This window comes from Sprattus sprattus (genome assembly GCF_963457725.1).
Source record: "Sprattus sprattus genome assembly, chromosome: 2".
Taxonomy (NCBI): Eukaryota; Metazoa; Chordata; class Actinopteri; order Clupeiformes; family Clupeidae; genus Sprattus; species Sprattus sprattus.
The window spans coordinates 58,742,697-58,760,244 of record NC_137921.1 but is presented as its reverse complement, the minus strand read 5'-3'; the positions used below and the strand labels follow the sequence as shown (position 1 = coordinate 58,760,244).

The 17,548-nt window shown below is 41.1% G+C and overlaps 1 protein-coding gene across 1 annotated transcript; it reads right to left on the bottom strand.

Moving 5' to 3' along the window:
* Positions 1–5,782: 5,782 nt before the first annotated feature.
* On the bottom strand, positions 5,783–11,109 carry fstl3 (follistatin-like 3 (secreted glycoprotein)). Its single transcript, XM_080833558.1, has 5 exons — positions 10,923–11,109; positions 10,169–10,354; positions 7,849–8,064; positions 7,074–7,301; positions 5,783–6,883 (listed from the first exon to the last, which is right to left on the bottom strand). Exons 1-5 carry the CDS (start codon positions 10,996–10,998, stop codon positions 6,849–6,851), a joined length of 741 nt encoding a protein of 246 aa, XP_080689684.1. The 5' UTR covers positions 10,999–11,109; the 3' UTR covers positions 5,783–6,848.
* Between the last annotated feature and the right edge of the window lie 6,439 nt (positions 11,110–17,548).

The following is a 17,548-nucleotide window of genomic DNA, read 5'->3' as shown; positions in this document are numbered from 1 at the left end:
TAAGAGGGCTAATTACAAAATAAACTAGCCCAATTATTTAATTTACCTGTATTCAACTTCAACATAGTATAGATCACCCACAGAAAATCTCAGCTTTTTTTTTTGCTGAGCAGGAACTCAGACCTACGGATCACATAGGCAGCTTTAATTTTACAAAATATCTTATTGATGCATTTATTAAGCCAAAATAAGAGTTTTCAATTCAAGAATACATTAAAATAGCAGACCAACTTCAAATCATCTGTTTGAGGTTTTATAAAAAACACATTTTATAACAGATACCATATTTGAGCTATTGTTAACTCGAAGAAATGTTGTGTTTCAAAGAGTGCCACAGGGTGGTGTCCTAGTGTCCAACCGAATAAAATTCTAATTAGTGGTAGGCCTACACATATATTTGTGTTTAAAATATGTGGATTAGGAATAGCAAAATGCAAAGACAGTGCTTGTTTAAAGTGGGATTCAATGTTTTCACTGCATCTTGTAGGTGGCAAGGCCACCAAGACTAAATCGAAATTACCACATGAGCAAATACATTTAAAATAGCCTCTGATATTAGAAACAGATCCGTTTCAGAACTAGTTGATGTATGGGCTATGTCGGCCAATAAAACAAATTCTTTGCCGTACATTATCTTTCAGAATCGGTTTCTCAGGTTTCAGAAGGAGTGATAAATCTCACATGATTTTCTACATTTTTCACAAGCATCTTTAATGTTAATCCCAGATAGCTACCAGTGACACTCATTCAATTTTCGCAGAGGCCCACTGATGCACTTTCATCCAGGCCCAGTTGGATCAGCAGCACGCCTCAATTTTAAAATATCTCCTGAGTCCCTGACTGACTATCTGCATACCCCTGTTAACCTGTTCCCTCTCAAATAAGGCCATCAGATACTCTCTCTGTGGTTCAGAAAAAGACAAAGTTCCTAAATCTATCTCTCTATCCAAGTTGTTAAATCTATCCATCTGACCTATTTATGAACTAATTTACTTTGTGGAGACATTTCGACATGGATGTGTTTACATTTTCTTGATACAATAAACAAAACCAAATCAAATACGTCATGTGTAATTGATTTGGCTGCAAAACATCAAGGCATAAAGAGTTTCGGTCTCTATGCAACACGATAACCATCTTCTCTAAGGGAGAGATTGAAGAAAGATTAAATTAGCAATATTAGGAGAACATTGTAATTCTATCAGGCTGATGTCCCGTTGCCTGTGTTGTGTCTGTGCACTGTGGGAGCTGCAGAGTCACCACTGTCCCATGGACTGCGATTAGAAAGGTCTGATACCAGAGAAGTTGCTATGTCTGCATCGGTGAAGTGAGCCATTGTCTCCCTGGTCCAAGTGCGTCATAGCAGCAGTCCAGTGTTCATTGTAGCACTCAGAATGAAGAGTGACAATGTTTTGCTGATTGAGGTCATGAGAATTACACAAATGCAGACAGCAATGTGTTCTTTTTCTGAGGAAATAAGTATTGCTATATCTTTGTCTTTTTCTTTTTTTAAATGAAATAGAATATACCAAACATACCACAAATGATCTGTTATTCCTTCCCTAATTGCATGTTTGACTGGCATCACAAAGTAAACAAAACAAAAAAAAGTGTCGCTGTTTATCTTGGTGTTTTGGAAACATTGAATGTTTGTCTCTCCCTGGCAGTTCTTTAAAAAAAAAAATACTTTTCTTCATTGAAGAATTCATCTGGGAACCTGCTTCTTTTGGACATGAAAGTGCTTGAGTACTGCTGCACACAAACCTTTAAAGATGGATTTAATGAGAAAAAAAACATTCAGTGCATTTAATGGTAGAAAAACACTACTGATGGCATGAATTAAGAGCACATCATTATTCGAATCATCTAGTTCCAGGAACATATGCGTTGTAGCTATCGGTCGAACTGAACGGAAATCTCCAGGAAATACAGCTGGTCTAACGTAAGACCACTGTGCCCAAATGCTAAAATGTGTTGATTAGCCTCCTGGAGCGCTGCCTCAGGGGCAACTGTCACCTCACAGAGCAGTTCCAGACTTTCCAGCGGGGAAGGCTGCGCACAGTTCCGGCGGGCCTCCAGTGCACAGACACAGCAATAACAGGAGACTGGGACTTCCTGGGCCTCTTAGTCATGGCTCACTTGTTTTTGACTCCCCACTCCCCTCCTGAAAATAAGTCCATCTCGACGTGTACATTTGCAGAAGAGATGCGTCAGAGGAGTTGAGAAACACTTTGCAGCATCCTGGAAATGACTGCCAGAACTATAGAGGTTTTGCAACCCACTAAAGAGTTTATGTAAAGAGAAGATGGAAACACTTTAAACACTTGCAGAGTGCTAGATAAAACATGTAATTAAGGTCACATTAAACAGCATGAAGAGGTTTCAGTCACAGTTCAGGCCTTGAAATATTCTTCTGGAAAAATCCTTCACAGTTTTACTTTTCCATTGTGGTGGTGAGGCTGTCATAAATATTGTCCCTATTGCAAAAGACACATTGATTCCATCACTTTCCTGACAGAGAGTATGGATAACAACATAGCAACATGTGGGCACAATTAACGGTTTAATTTCTCGCCATGCGTTGTCAGATTGCAGTGGATAAACAGATACACATTGAACTTGCAAGGACTTCCATTTGTGCCCATATACTATGTAATACCCAGTTAGAGGAAATTGCTATGGGATTAGATGTGCTCAACAAAGAGGCAAATACTATGCAATTGTCATTCATTTTGAAGTTTATAATGCATGTGTAAAGTGCATGTGTGCATTGGTTTTTCGAAATAAATGGGTTTATACTGACTGAACAGAGAAATGACATTCTGTAAAAAAAAAAAAAAAGAAATGACATTCTGCAAAAAATGTTTTTTTTTTTTTAAATTCAACAAAAAGGTCCCAACCTTATAATGTCATTTGTGAACCATTGTGTCATTAACAAGTTCATTAGCAATCTTTTATATCTTGAAACCCTGGAAAGTCCATTGTATAAAACCATTGTGCATGGAATTGGCTATGGGCCATGGCCGAGTCAGATCCCTATCAACGGCTGGAAGGCATTAGGGGCAGCACATGTGTCAAATGGATTTTGTCAAGGACCAGTGCACTGAAAACAGTACCATTAGCAAAGACCAACAATAATATGGACGCGGATGGTATGGGAGGCATGTCAGACTGTTATTGTAGAGCTCCTGCATAGGGAGTGTTCCTGATCTCATTCCATGGGCGCTTTCTGTAGTGATGGGTAATGCTGAGAGGAAATGGACTCCATATGGTAAGTGAGATCACCTCAAGGTATGGCTCCCTATTGTGAGTCACTATATTGCCTCCTTGAGAATTTGTGGTCTGTTCCTCAGACCCATTCATTACGTATTCTACCTCGCAAGGACAATCATCGATGATGCTTCCCACATCTTTTGACATGTTTAGAAAATGCCCCTCATATGCCTCACACTTTGGGAGTCGTTTGGTGGCGTTCAAGACAACAATAAATTGACGTCACGTTGCGTGGGAGGTGAACGCTTGCATCTGCTGCACTCCACCAGAAAGTAGGCCAGTGGATGTTTTGTTGGTCTGAGTATGGCACATGCTTTCTTATGCAAGCTCCTTGTGAGTTTTGTTTCTGGGAACGGTTTACAAAAAATCTGTTTTACCTGTGGACATTGCTGTCCATTCAACTGTCACAAGGGAGCCAAAAATCTATTTAGCTGAAGTCTTCATGAGTCAAAAATGTGCCTTTCTATTCCTAGTGGGAGTACTATTTGGATTATGTACCAAAAATTAAATAAATACTTTACTGGAGAGAAGCCAGGTAATTCATTTCACTTTGGTGCCTGTGAGGAGGGGACCAAGGAGCAGGAGAGGAGAGCAGAGGAGCTGAGTGTATCGTCTCATCGAGCTCAGCCAGCCCTGCAGCACGGCTATAGACCACACAAGGGGAGTGGAAAGGGGTCAGGCTTTCCCAGTGGACTTGTCTGCGAGATCCAATCTGTGTTCAGTTTCAGCGAACACACTTCTTGTTTGGAACAATTAAAGGCTGCTTAACTTCCAAGTTCTGCTAGATATCACATCTCAAATCAAAACACGCTTTCAACTCATTACTATGTACAGATGTTCTTTTGGTAAAAAATTTAAATAGCTCTCAAATGTCCTGGTAATATACAAAACCTATCAAGTGAATCTTGAGAAAGCCTTCACGTCTATCAAGAGGAATCCACTTATTATATTATTACAAATAAAAAAGTTGTTTCTTAATAGAGAACAGTAGTACTGTATGTCTCTGTACTAATACTTTACATCAGGTCTCTTTACAAATTTCTGCTTGTAAAAGCTTAAGAGCACTTTAAGGACTAAAAGACACACGAAGACAGGACCTTTAAGTGGGCGGCTTAGAGTGTCGTTCTATCATACTTCAGTGTTCAATGAAAAGGTCTGACAGAGCCATATAAGCTTCAGTTTAAACTGTTTTGATAAGATCAGAATCAGTTTCAGAGTTCCTCTCTCATGGTCACAAGTAAAACCCCATGCCCTCGCTCCAGGAAGCAGAGGCCATTTTCAAGGACGACCAATCACTTATTAGAAACAGACTGCACATTACACTGCTGTTGGTGAAGTCTCACACACCAAAGCAATAGACTATGAGTACAGTAGAGAAATAGCATTCATATCAACTCATCATACTTTAAAGTTGTCACTTATGGCTAATCGGTCTGATCTGACTAGTTTGGAGCGTCAGTATTACACTGACTTACAAATGCTCGGTCATAAATTGTGGATTTAATTTCAAGCCCTTTGCTATCAGAACACATACTTTCCTATGAAACACTTCATTAAGACTGGCAAGGCAGCAGACTGCCAAACAACAGGCAGCCATTAGATCATCTTGAGATCATGCTATTGTTTTCTGATGAAGTGGCCCTGCCAGTTGTGAGTCACTGTATTGAGAAACAGAGCGGGTGGGATATCTGCTCTGACACTTTTAACAATAGGGTTATTTTTTCCTTCAAGCAAAGAAATTCAAAAATGCACACCATAAAAACTACAACTTCAGAAAACTACAACTTCAGAAACCTGAGACGACGAACAATAGGCTCCTTGCACACAATGAGAAAGAGGGAGTTTTTACGGCAATGTTATTGCCTGTTTGAGCAAACATTTAATTCCATTCCCAATGTAATAAAAGGGTGCTTGGATCCGAATATAAACAGCTCCCCAAAGTCAAACCAGATGCTAGTGCAGTCGGAGGAGTGCCTCACGGAGGAGAGAAAACAAGGGAGGTATTTCATACAGGAAAGTGACTCAGTACACCCCCCCCCCCCCCCCCCCATCCCTCACCTCATCCACCTAAATCAGAGGGGAGCCTCTGAGACGGGGAAGAAGGGCAGCGCCTCCGCCCGCTCTGATCCCCTCGTCTCTCTCATCTCTCCTGCCCACTCAGAGGGACATCCATGTGCGTTGCATGCAGAGAGAGAGAGAGAGAGAGAGAGAGAGAGAGAGAGAGGGAGAGATAACGATCATCCCATTTGGCCATTTCATATTCCATGGATTTTATTAATCTCATGGCTCTATGAATGTAACATTATGTTGTCGATTACTGTCTTGACATGATAAAATAAATGGGTAACAGGTTTGACCTTTGCTGAACTATGGAAAGATCCACTTAAGAGTGACATTTGCTTTCATTTAGATGGCCCTGGATGTAGGCAAAAGGTGCAATTGTGGTTACAGCTATGTGGATATACAAAAATACTGGGACCAAAATATTCTCTTATTTTTTTATTTCAAATATCAGTACAAAAATACAAAAATAACTTGATACATTTATCCATCATTTTTCACAGTAGATATTTATACAGGATTTGTGAACAAGCATTTTTTTAACAAACATGACTGAATGTGGAATGCAGTACAATTCCTGTACAGACAAATCAGGATACTTACAACTGAGACATGGCACATTTTCAGATTCATTCTTTTAGATGGTCTTCAGATATTTTCAGGACCTGATAGCCAATTGCTTGTAGAGTGTGTTTAACCAATAACAAGCAGCAAAAAAAAGAAGAACAAACTTAGGCAATCCAACACTACACAGAAAACATTGTTTTACTGAAGACTGCTTGCATCCAATAGTTTCTGGTCTATTAGCATCCAGCTAGTCTTTTCATTGATTGGTGGGTGATTAACTTTTTAAGACCCCAAAGTGTCACACACATAAAGGCCCATGCAGTGTAGTAGACTGCATTTGTGGCTGCCAACTCAACTCACCTCCAAACAAAGACAATAGGATGTAAAGACATGCCTATTTTGCTTATGTCTGCTCTACAATTCTGTGAAAAAGATTCCAGCACAGTTTGCCAGAAAGGCCTCACACTGTCATTTAAATAAACCACAGCGCGAAATGTCATTGAAAACAGTTCTACCAGTATCACACCTGTGCTGCCCACGACAATATCATAATAAATATACTTTAAAATGAGTCTGATCTATGGGTATATGACTTCTAGTTGAGGAAGGTATAAATACGTTTTTTTTATACTTGTTTTTTTCTCCAATAAATAGTAGTGGTATTGTATTTACAATATACACATCTCACCCATAACAATTCCCCTAGAGTGAAGCAAAAATCTCCAAAGAAAAACATGTAATATGTACCGCATGCATCAACATGTCAGTGGCTCCCGTTTCGCAGAAGACTTGCTCTTCCCACGGACTCCCCCACATCCACATGTTTTGTCGAAACACTGAAGCTACTGGAGACTAACAAGGGGGCCGTAAAGTCTCGACTTGGAACTTGCATGCAGGCAATCCAAGCGCTGGGAGATTTATCACTTCGCGCCGAATGTTTTGAGGCGTTAGTCAAGGGAATTCTCCTCACTCCCCTCTGCACCTGCGGACAAAACCAGACACAAGCCGACGATTAAACCAAAAATAACCCTGTGTCTGACTCCAGCCAGTTGTATGCTGTAACGATTAGGCCACATCTGGTTATTTTAGGATATTTCGCCATGTGAGAGGCTCAAGAATTCACCCCACTCCCCCTCACCGACTCCCAGTCAGAGCGTAGAGGCAGGTCTTACTTATGCAGTGGCCGTAGTGGCGGACGCCTATGGACCGGCCCCGGAAGCAGGTGGCTCTGCGGAGGTGGCAGGCGCTGGAGTAGGTGATGTTGTCGTTGCCACAGATGGGATACTCGGCTGCCATGGGCATCGGGCAGGGGGCCGTGCGACACATGACACAGTGGGCACTGTTGGTCTGGTCAGTTACGCAGGTGTGTGTGCCAGGGCATACCACATTGGAGCAAGACTCTGAGTGGGAATGAAACAACCCAGTGAAAAAACCTAATCAAAAACATAACATTAACAACAGAAACTGCACCCATAATGTAAATGAATGCCAGCATCGACACAGTTTGTTTGATTGCTCTACTTACCCTTGTAGTTGTAACATTAGGGGCACACTGTATACCCACTAAGCTGTTCTAGAATACTTGGACGCTCTCTCCCCAACGTGTCTGTATCAGTTTTATATGTATAGTTATGAATGCTAGCATGATTATTCTGATTCTCTCACCTCTCTTGCTCCTCCCTTCCCCCCCCCCCCCCCCTATTTCTACCTCCCGTATGAGCCTAGGTTCTGCTCAAGGTTCATTCCTAAGATGGGGGAGTTTTTCTCGCCTTTGTTGCCTATAGGCTTGCTTCAGGGAGGTTCAGACCCTGGGCTCTGTTAAGCACCTTAAAACCATTTTATTGTTTTGGCGCTATATAAATAAAATTGAGTTGAATAGAATTGAAACCTGGTGTTGGGTAACTGGAGTGAGCAACCATCACTGCGTAACAACAGCTGTACACTTACTTTTGCATTCACCCTGGTACATGATCTCCAGGTCCGGGTGCCCTCTGCATCTGGCCATGAGGAGGGCACACTCATCTTGATAAGAGTTACCATCGCTGCCACAGACGGCATTCTTCCCAGAAATACTGGAACAGTCGGGGGAACACACACACTGGGGCCGTCCCGCCTTCATCTTACACACTTTCCCAGGTCCACACTTGACTCCTTCACAGTTCTCTGTAAACACACAGCATGTACGACATCAGGAATCTCATAAAGGCCCAAAGCAGTATACTGGATTGAGATGAGGTCCAACAAAGGTTCTGATGATGAGCCTTCTTCCCACTGCTAGAGGATGATATTTGACTTCAGAGTTTATGGTAAGTATATCAATAAAACAGAGGTACACAGTCTGTGGAGGAGGCATTTCAGCTTTTATGATCAGGGAAATCTTATCCCTTTGACAGGGGCTATCTAGGGTATCTATATGAGCTGTCTGATTCCTTGAAATGTCACAATAAAGTATCATTTTATTAGTCTCCACTTGGATATCCTGTTGCCCCTCAGATGCCGACTTAAAAGGACCAATGGAGAGACTTCCCATCATCTTCCGCTCTGTTTTGTTTCAGGGGATGGGAGGAAGGGGTCGGCTCTTGACAGCCAGTCAGGATTTATGTAACTTTCCGAAAAAATTATGTTGGAAAGCGGTTGGGTCAGGCAAGGAGCATTAGTCAAGCTTTCAGGAATGCTTTGAAGCACTTGACATCAGTAGCACCCATGTAAGGCCATTCTGTGGGGTCCACTCTTTCATGGACCCCTTTTTATAACAATGAAAAGCAAGCAGCACTGACAAAACTGGCACGTCAACTAGTGCTTAACTTACACTTACAGCACTTTCATTCCTGCACTTCTTTTTCTTTTCTAGCTTGTCTTTCTATTTCTTATGTAAAGTAGTATTTATTGTTACACTAAGTATCTAATAGCTTGACTGTTCTCTCCCTTGTACTTCGGCTAAATGACTAAATGTAAATGAAATTAAAAAAAAACTCAGGAAAGGCTCTTTTTCCCCTCTTTTTCAAAATGTTCACTGATGTTTATTGTATGCTCCATTATGAAAAACAGACCTCTGAGCATGTGGCTGGCATTTCTTCAGTGGTAAACTGGAATTCAGGTCCCCCCCAATCTTTTTTGAGTGAAAGCAAACAGGCGTGCTCTCCAGCACTCTGCGAGCAGTAATGCTAACAGGACTAAGGGAAGGAACCGTGGAAGAGCCTTGTGGCTATGGCATCTAATACACTAATACAGCTACAGTCAACAGTGCTTCATAACATTGTGAAGGAGGATAATGTCATTTATCTCACTTGATCCGTTCTTTTTTTAAATAGACTAGTGAGTAACTCAAATAATCAGAATCAGTGTAGACCTGACAGTAATATTTATCTACGTAAGCATTACTCATCAGGGTAGCCAGGCAACAATAATGAGTTATGTTATAAACTGTTGAGTAAGACAGTGGCTGAAAGGACATCTTGTGATATTTTATAGTAAAGTATGCAATACGTAATAGCATTTGCTCTTTCTACACCGCTTTGATTTATTAAACTTCCTTCCTCTTTGCCATCTGTATATTTTAGTGTTCTATCATGCTAATAGGTTGTGGGAGGGTGTCCAAATGTTTCCACAATCTTCTTTTGGGAGATTTAGGTGAGGTGGGGGGACTGAATATATCCTTGAGTGAACTTGAATACCTGGCTTCAACTTCTGACAGTGGAACCTACTCAAAACAGCTGGAGAGAGTTAAGATGGAACATCTGGCTTAGATCCATACCAAAAATCTGAAACTCTATGAAAGAAAAGGCATATTCAAGAGGCCGCAGCCAATAATTGCATTTGTTATTTGTGTCAATCACATCAGTTTTTCCATGCACTTTATGAATACAGGCCTACAGTTATGTTCATCATAATATGGTAATGGTTGGTCTATAACCAACGTGTAACCCACATAAAATATAGTACATTCGGTATCCTGATTGCATTTTTGTCCTAAATTGATGCATGAGTTGCAGCAGCTTCAAAAGCCAAGCAAGTACTTTCAGATGTTATTTATCAGTAATAACAAACATTAGACACTGCCACTTATTGCCACTTATTAAACTCCTTCTACCATTAATGCAGACGTAAACAAAAATGTTGCTATCTTCAGATCATGCCCCACCTTCCTGTACTATAATTTATATGACTAATGAAGTGTGTTAGGCTCTCTTTGAAGACCAATCTGTCATTATTCAAGGCATCATGTTTCTGTCACAATGTTTTTGAGGAAATGTATGCAAGGGGTCACCTTTGCAGGGCTTACAGGACACGATTCCCAGAAATCCAAGCAGGCTGACCTCGTTGATGGGCAGGGTGGTGTTGGACCAGGCGGTGTCCAGACGGCCACCGGCACAGCACTCCTCACGGGTGACCCCCCTCTTGAGGACCATGTCACAGCGCGGCTCCTGGCTCTGTTGCAGCCAGCACATCCCGGCTGAAACGTAACATAGAGAAACAGTTTAAATCCACCTGATTTTACACCCATCTGCATCTTAAAATGCCTCTGTGACCTTCCTTCATGAATGTCAGCTATGAGTTAACTGCCAGGAGAGAGTGGCACATTAGTGTTCAAGAAACTATGACAAACACCCAGTTTCAAAAGAAAAAGTACGGGAAAGACAATACTATGGCTGAAATTTTTTCTCAAATCAGTCAGCAAGAAGCAGTTAATGGAGAAAAGAAATTACAGTGATTATTCTGTGAAAAAAATAATTTCCAATACGTTCATAAAGCCCTTGTGCACCTGCACGCAATAAAGCCAAGTTCGGTTAGAGTTGTCAGTGCTTAAAAAGTTCAGAGAGTTCACTCCTCATACAGATTTTGTGAATACACAGACACATACAAGCCAGGAAATAGTCTAGGAAACAAACAAGCATGTAAATTCGACATAACATCTCTAACGTTGCAAATCGCCTGTCGATGTTAGTTTTTGAGGGACGCGTTAACTCCTGAAACGAAGCAACCTGAAAGACTCAAAGGTGTTTGACCTAAATGTATCTTACCATCGGCAGGGTATTTTCCCAGTATAAGACTCAACGCAATAAGTAACGTGCAATGCAGAGCGACGACAGCGTTCATGTTGATAATCTCAAAAAGTTTCAGATTAGTAAAAAAAACAGCAACAGAAGTCGGGTATGGTCCTCGAAAGGTATGAGAACAGAGCCTCCAAAAGGACTGTGCAGCCTTCGCTTACGTGAATGAGTGTGTTGTGACTGATGTCGTTCCGCCTCTATATAAATATTTTTGCCTGAGTTATGCCTCTGGGATGGGCAATACTCTACAGCCAGTTACATTACCGGGATGGGACAGTTTGATGTTTGAGGCTCAGTCAAATACAGGGAAATATTTCATAGTCTTTCATAACGAAGTCGTAAAATTAATATGCAAGTTTATAGCCAGTATTGTGGGTTTTACAGAGCATGAAACTTCACCACTAAAAAAAAAATGCTCATTTAGGGTCTGAGACCGTCTGGACCTCAATTCCCCTGCTTATGTGGTAAGCCTGTTAAACATGTCAGATTTCATTTTGTGATTATTCTATTGTCCACACATGTTGAATACTTAATAATGTTAAAAGCATATCCCTGGGGGTGTCATGCTGTCAGTACTCCCACAGCCATTGGACATAATAAAAACAAAAGCTGCTGTGTGAGAATGATTAAAAACAACAACAGCAAACAAAAAACGTTAATTGTTTTACTCATCATGATGTCCAGAGATTCATGCAGACGCAGATACATTCATCAGCCGTACAGCATTGCCTTCAAAATCCTGTTTCTATCCTATTTCACATTATACAGTTAGAAACAAGTTGGAACTGACTGACAATCACTATTAGTATTTGACCTGGAGTTATTTCATTTCCAGCGCTCTTACGGAGGTTCCAGTGATGCCAAGTGATTTCAAAATACATAGTCTTTCTCAAGAAGTAATCCAAGGTTTATTTAATCAAACATGTAATATGAGACATGAGTCCAGTAATTTATGTTTAGAATCTGTCAGGATTAATTGGAGCCATATGGCAGCATTAGCCAAGCAGACCCAATATCCTGCTGTTGCACTAAGCTATGATCTTCATCATCACGCACATCTTAGGGGACTCGGTTAGACATGGTCTGGCACTCACCGGAACGTCCCTCTGACTAAACCCAGGCGAGTCATGTCACTGTGACACACTCTTATCCCCTCCACCCACCCGGATGCCTTTCGGCACAGGTCATCTGCTGGAGCCTACTGCAGACCAGAGGCTTCCTGACAACACAGCAGCACATGGTAGGCTACATACAAACGGTTATCTTAGAGCTGGGATTGGCCCTGTGTTGACCTCTCCTGCCTGTCCCTCCCTCTCTCCCTCCTCTCTGTACAGATGATAGGTCAGACCAGCTAACATTTCACCCTCCACCCTTGCTCTTCCCATCTTCCAATCTGTGGCTTTGGCAGAGTTGCTTTGAGGGCGGAGGAATGAGTGGAGGACATGTCCCTTCCTTTCCACCCGTGCTGGTGAATGCACAGGGCCTGTTTCTCTAACTACTAGGGGGTCACCTGGACAGAGATGGAATGTAGTGATGTTGCCGTGGGTGTAGTGTCATCAAGCGGCGGAGCTCCATCTCACCTCGTCTCATCTCATCGTATCTCTGCTTGTCTCGGCTCGACTCATCCGGCGTATTTGGGAACCCTGACTGAGCTGCATAACTTGACTGTGGAATGGGAGCTCACTGGAAACACCCCGTGCACATTGTTTCTCGCGTCCTCCAGCATTTGTTCAGTAAACCATGTGGTTTGTTCGCAGTCAAGCTGAGAATGTGTTGTGAAACCGCAGAGCCTTGCCCACCCAAACCGGTGGGATAGGAAATATGACAGCATTGCAAAATGTGTCTCATGGAAACTTATGAATGACATATGGTACCAGGGAGTCGAGTTTGCTACCTAGATCTGCAAATGTATTTTCTAACAACGCTGCCATCAACTGGCGACAAAAGTTAACTGCATTCGATCTTAGAACCGCGCCAATTTTGTATTTATGACACACAAATCAATTTAAGCTTTGTGTCATAGTTGTAGTTATACTTTAGCGAATTAGCAATATATTTTGTCCAAGGCAACTTACAATTATTAGATTTAAAAAACAACAATGACAAAACTATGATTATATTTAAAAAAGTATACCTCAAACAAATGAACTAGTTAGACAAATGTGTCCTCTTTTGTTAATCATTTGCAACAGTCTCATTACACATGCAGGCCTGATAAAATAGCATAGCAATAGTCTAGTTTAGAAGTAACCAGGGTCCACACAAGAAGTTGTGAAGTATATTGTGTGAGATAGGGTTTGACCTTTTTATATTATTGAGTGTGAACAGAGACCTTGAGACAGAAATTAAGTAGATAGGGGAGAATATATTCAACAACGCTCCACTGTCCAGACAAGGTAAAAACCTGTTGAGGAGGATTGGAGGAAGTTTTGCGGAGGTGGAGGGTTAAGGAGATTTATGAAAGTAGAAAATACTGTCCTACTGTCCGTGACATTGTCAACCTTGTCTTAGTAGAATGCCCTTTTGGCAGCTGTGACCAGTCCCACTGTGTGACAACATGATCTCCAAGGCCACCTGCCGACTGGCCATTTGCATACACAACACATGTTCCGTCCCCCCCCTCCCACACCCCTCTGTCATCTGTGCCCTCTGACCCTGATGGTTGGCCTGGCTGTGAGTGTGGTAGCAGGGCTCTACGCTAAGGTTTTTCCCAAGGAGCACATGTGCTCCTAAATGAAACAATTTAGGAGCACACAAAGAAATTTAGGAGCACAGCAGGGTTTTTTTTACGCGGAAGCAAAGCATGTCATACTCATTTGCGACCTATAGTTCCAAACATTGTATTTTCCAACGTTTAACCCCATTCATGTTCAGTTATTCCAAAGCAATTTTGGCTGGTAAATTGATCAAATTACTGCATTTGTTCATACAACGCTTTGGTTGACCTCTTATCAATTGTTATTAGTAGTATCTTACATAGCCAGCTTAACTTAAAGTTTATTGTAAGATATAGCTTGTTAGACTTAATGCAGTTAGAGTTAGACTGTAGGTATCACATTGGTTTATAGTCTGTCAAATTAGTTCTAGTTATTGGTGTTCGTTGGCATACAAAGTTAGTCTTCCCTTATAAGCCTAGTTAGTACATCTGATTAGAGCTAGCAACAATTAATTGCAGATGAAGGGGTCCCCTATCTCCGTGTTCATTTTGGCATATATTTTAGATTCAGTCTTAAGACAAAAATGCATATTACTTTTAGTCACATTTAGTCATAGTTATCCTTCTTAGTTTCAGTCTAGTTTTCGAAAACTCATTACAATTTTGTCTAGTTTTAGGCACATTTAAAATTCCATATTATAGCCACATTAAACTCCTTCACTTCTCAGGCCAAGGGACCTCCTGTTGTGTCTACTACATAGTAGTCTAGCTTGCAGTACTTAAATTGTGGATGCAATTAGTCTCCAAGATACAGATCTCATGCCTACAGCTGAATTCCAATTAAATCAATGTAAATAATAATTTAAGGCAATACTTTATTAACAGAATTATCATTCAAATATATGAGAATACATGTTCTCCTCATGTTTAATATTTATATTATATAATATTGTTGACTTATCTCATGGGCTGTTTGCAATAAAAAAAGAAATTTCCCCACGTAGGACTACTAGGCGAATGTTTAGCCTAAATGCACGTATCGTATAGCCTACTGTTGTTTATCTGTAACGTTTTAGTTGGCTAGGTTACTTTTTCCAGAAGGGATCATAAAGCAGTAGTAGACTTACGTAACTTTGATATTAAATTAAAAGAGATGGTGATTGCTGAAGAACATTCGGGAGAAAAAGCAGCAAAGAAGTTTGACATTGACCCGAGAGGAATGCTATAGGCTACGACTAGCAGGTGGAGGTAGAAAGAAAGTTAGGCTGGATATCAAACCAGCTCGTTGAATAAATGTTTTCAGTCCAGGATAAGTATAATAGTGTCTAGAAAAACGATTAAATTCAAGGCTTTGGAAATCTTTCCCTCCGTGACTGACAGTGGAGACCATAACGCCGATGTTTATTTTTTACGTTGACACCCCGACCTAAAGCGCAACGCGATGTGCAGCCAGGAAGTGTTGAACGCATATGCAATGAATTCCAAAGCCTACTGCAATTATGCTCATTATTTAAATAATTCAATTCTATAACAGAAGATAAGTAAGAAATAAAGGCCTGCCCTTAATACAAGCCTGCCCCAAATAAAGGCCGGTGCGCTGTGCAGCCTAACAGTGTTGCCAACTTTTCTGTGAGGAAAGTAGCTGTTAGCTCTCCGAAAAGTCGCCAGAAGTCGCTAGATGATGTAATCAACTAATTTGCATAATATGCAAATAAGCTGCGCATGCGCACAATATGCAATTCTTAGCGCGGTAACACTAATATTTTTCCCGCAAATACAAAGTTATAATTATTTTGCTGTTATTTAGTCAGACTGGCCGTGCAGGCGCTGTGTGAGTGGAGAGGAGACCATGACAGCCCTCGCTGTTCAGCTCTCGTGAGATCAGTTGTAACGTGAACTGCAGAACAGGATATGTGAGATGCTTTTTCAGTGCTTCGTCAACACAATAATCCACCAAATGACAAAAAAAAGTCGCTAGATTTGTCGCTAGTCGCTTTTTGCTAATAAAGTCGCCAAGGGGGTCTGAAAAGTCGCCAGATATAGAGACAAAGTCGCTAAGTTGGCAACACTAAAGTAAATACAAGCCCCGGCCACTATTTGAGGATTTACGGTACTCTCTTTTTATATGGCTCTGGCCCATTGGTTGCGAATCGTCGTTCTCATTTGCAGGAAGTTCAGCGCGTCATCTTGATATGTTCACATCAGTCGCAACACTGTCACTTGTTTCCATGTGAAATCAATGGAATGCTTCACTTTTTGGCGCTGTATTGACAACTGTCTGTCACTCGCACACTGTGCTCGTAAATCATTTTTCAAGTTCGCACGTACCTATTTTTAGGCGCATATGCGAGTGAAATACTCGCACTGTAGAGCCCTGGGTAGAAAACGCGGGTAACAGAGTCTGATAATCAGCAGCCTCATTGGCATCTGTAGATTTACTTTCTCTCAGAATTTTTTTTGTCCTGTTAAGTTTGAAAGGTTAAGTTACTTTACAAGAGAACATTTGATCTGTGTTATCATTTGACCTGTGACACAAATCAAGCGTTGATGCTGTTTATGCTGGTAATGTTTTAAAAATACACTCATGCAGCAACTGTCATTAACAACCTTTAAGGTGCAATATGAAGTCGTTGTTGTCAAAGCACTTAAAAAAATGGTTCTCTCATTACACGCTGTCACTCTTTTAATAAAAGACATTCTATTGTGTTTGTTTTAAGTGTTTATGGCCCTGATGAAAGTTGATACACTAAAAGCACTTTCAAAAGCACATAAAAGAAAGAGCCAGGGGGCACTGTGTTACAAGCAGTAGCCCTGACCATATATGGGCTTGAGCCCCCAAGGGGACACAGGTTCGAATCCGACCCGCTGTCATTTCCCAATCCCACTCCCCACCTCTTCTCTCCATTTGATGTCCTGTCCATACCTTCACTGTCCTATGTGAATGAAGGCAAAAAAAGCCCAAAAACAAATCTTAAAAAAAAAGAAAGACCAACCTTTATATGTGTACAATGCACAGCAACACAAGGGTCACTCTGAGCCTCCTTCCTTAGGGCTTTTGAACACTCTGTGCCTTTTTCAGCACAACCCCATCCCAGCATCCTCACTTCCTAGCCTATGAAATGTACATAACATGAGCCTGTTGAAAAGTTTGATTAATTTACTGAGCGGTAAGGCGGTTCAGATGAAAACAGTAAATGATGGAGCAGATGTTTTTTTTTGTGTGCCACTCAGCCAATAACAATTATTTTACATTCCAGATCTGAGGAACTACAGCATCTGCTCGAGCCATTATTCTTCAGTCACAACCATGCGTTTCAAAATTGCAAAACAGGTTATGTGATGATTAGATTGTCATGTTCAGCTCATGATGACAAACACTGTGATCCTCAATCAAATCCTTTGGAATAATTTAAGCTAGCTCATTCAGTTTGTTGAGGAACACAGGAAATAGAATTATATTTCTATAGTTAAAAAATGTATCACTTCCTGGTTTGAGAGGCTTAGCCTGATCATGCCCTCCTACTCTTTCCCTCCATTGATTGTGGTCTGGAAACAGGCCACTGGATTAATAGGTCTTCTGCATGTATCAATTCAATTATTTTCTTATCTCTGTGTATCAATCTGTAATGTGAAACAGAGTTAACAGTTAAAATGCCACTGAGCATGAGAGATGTGCTTTAAGACATGGAACTCAAGGCAATGGACTGCGCTTTAGCTACACATTTGATGTAGTTATACAATTTTGATCTTATCAAATCATATCTCCTATTGATCATATCTCCTATTGCTTGAGGTGAGTTAGAAAAACATGTGGCACACACGTGATTGGTACTATTGTATCTGGAGCTTACACACTAAACGGATGTATTGGAGAAATGTAGAACCACTGAGAACTGCTATGCGCATTCGGGACATGGAATCCCTAGCATGCTGGCAGACT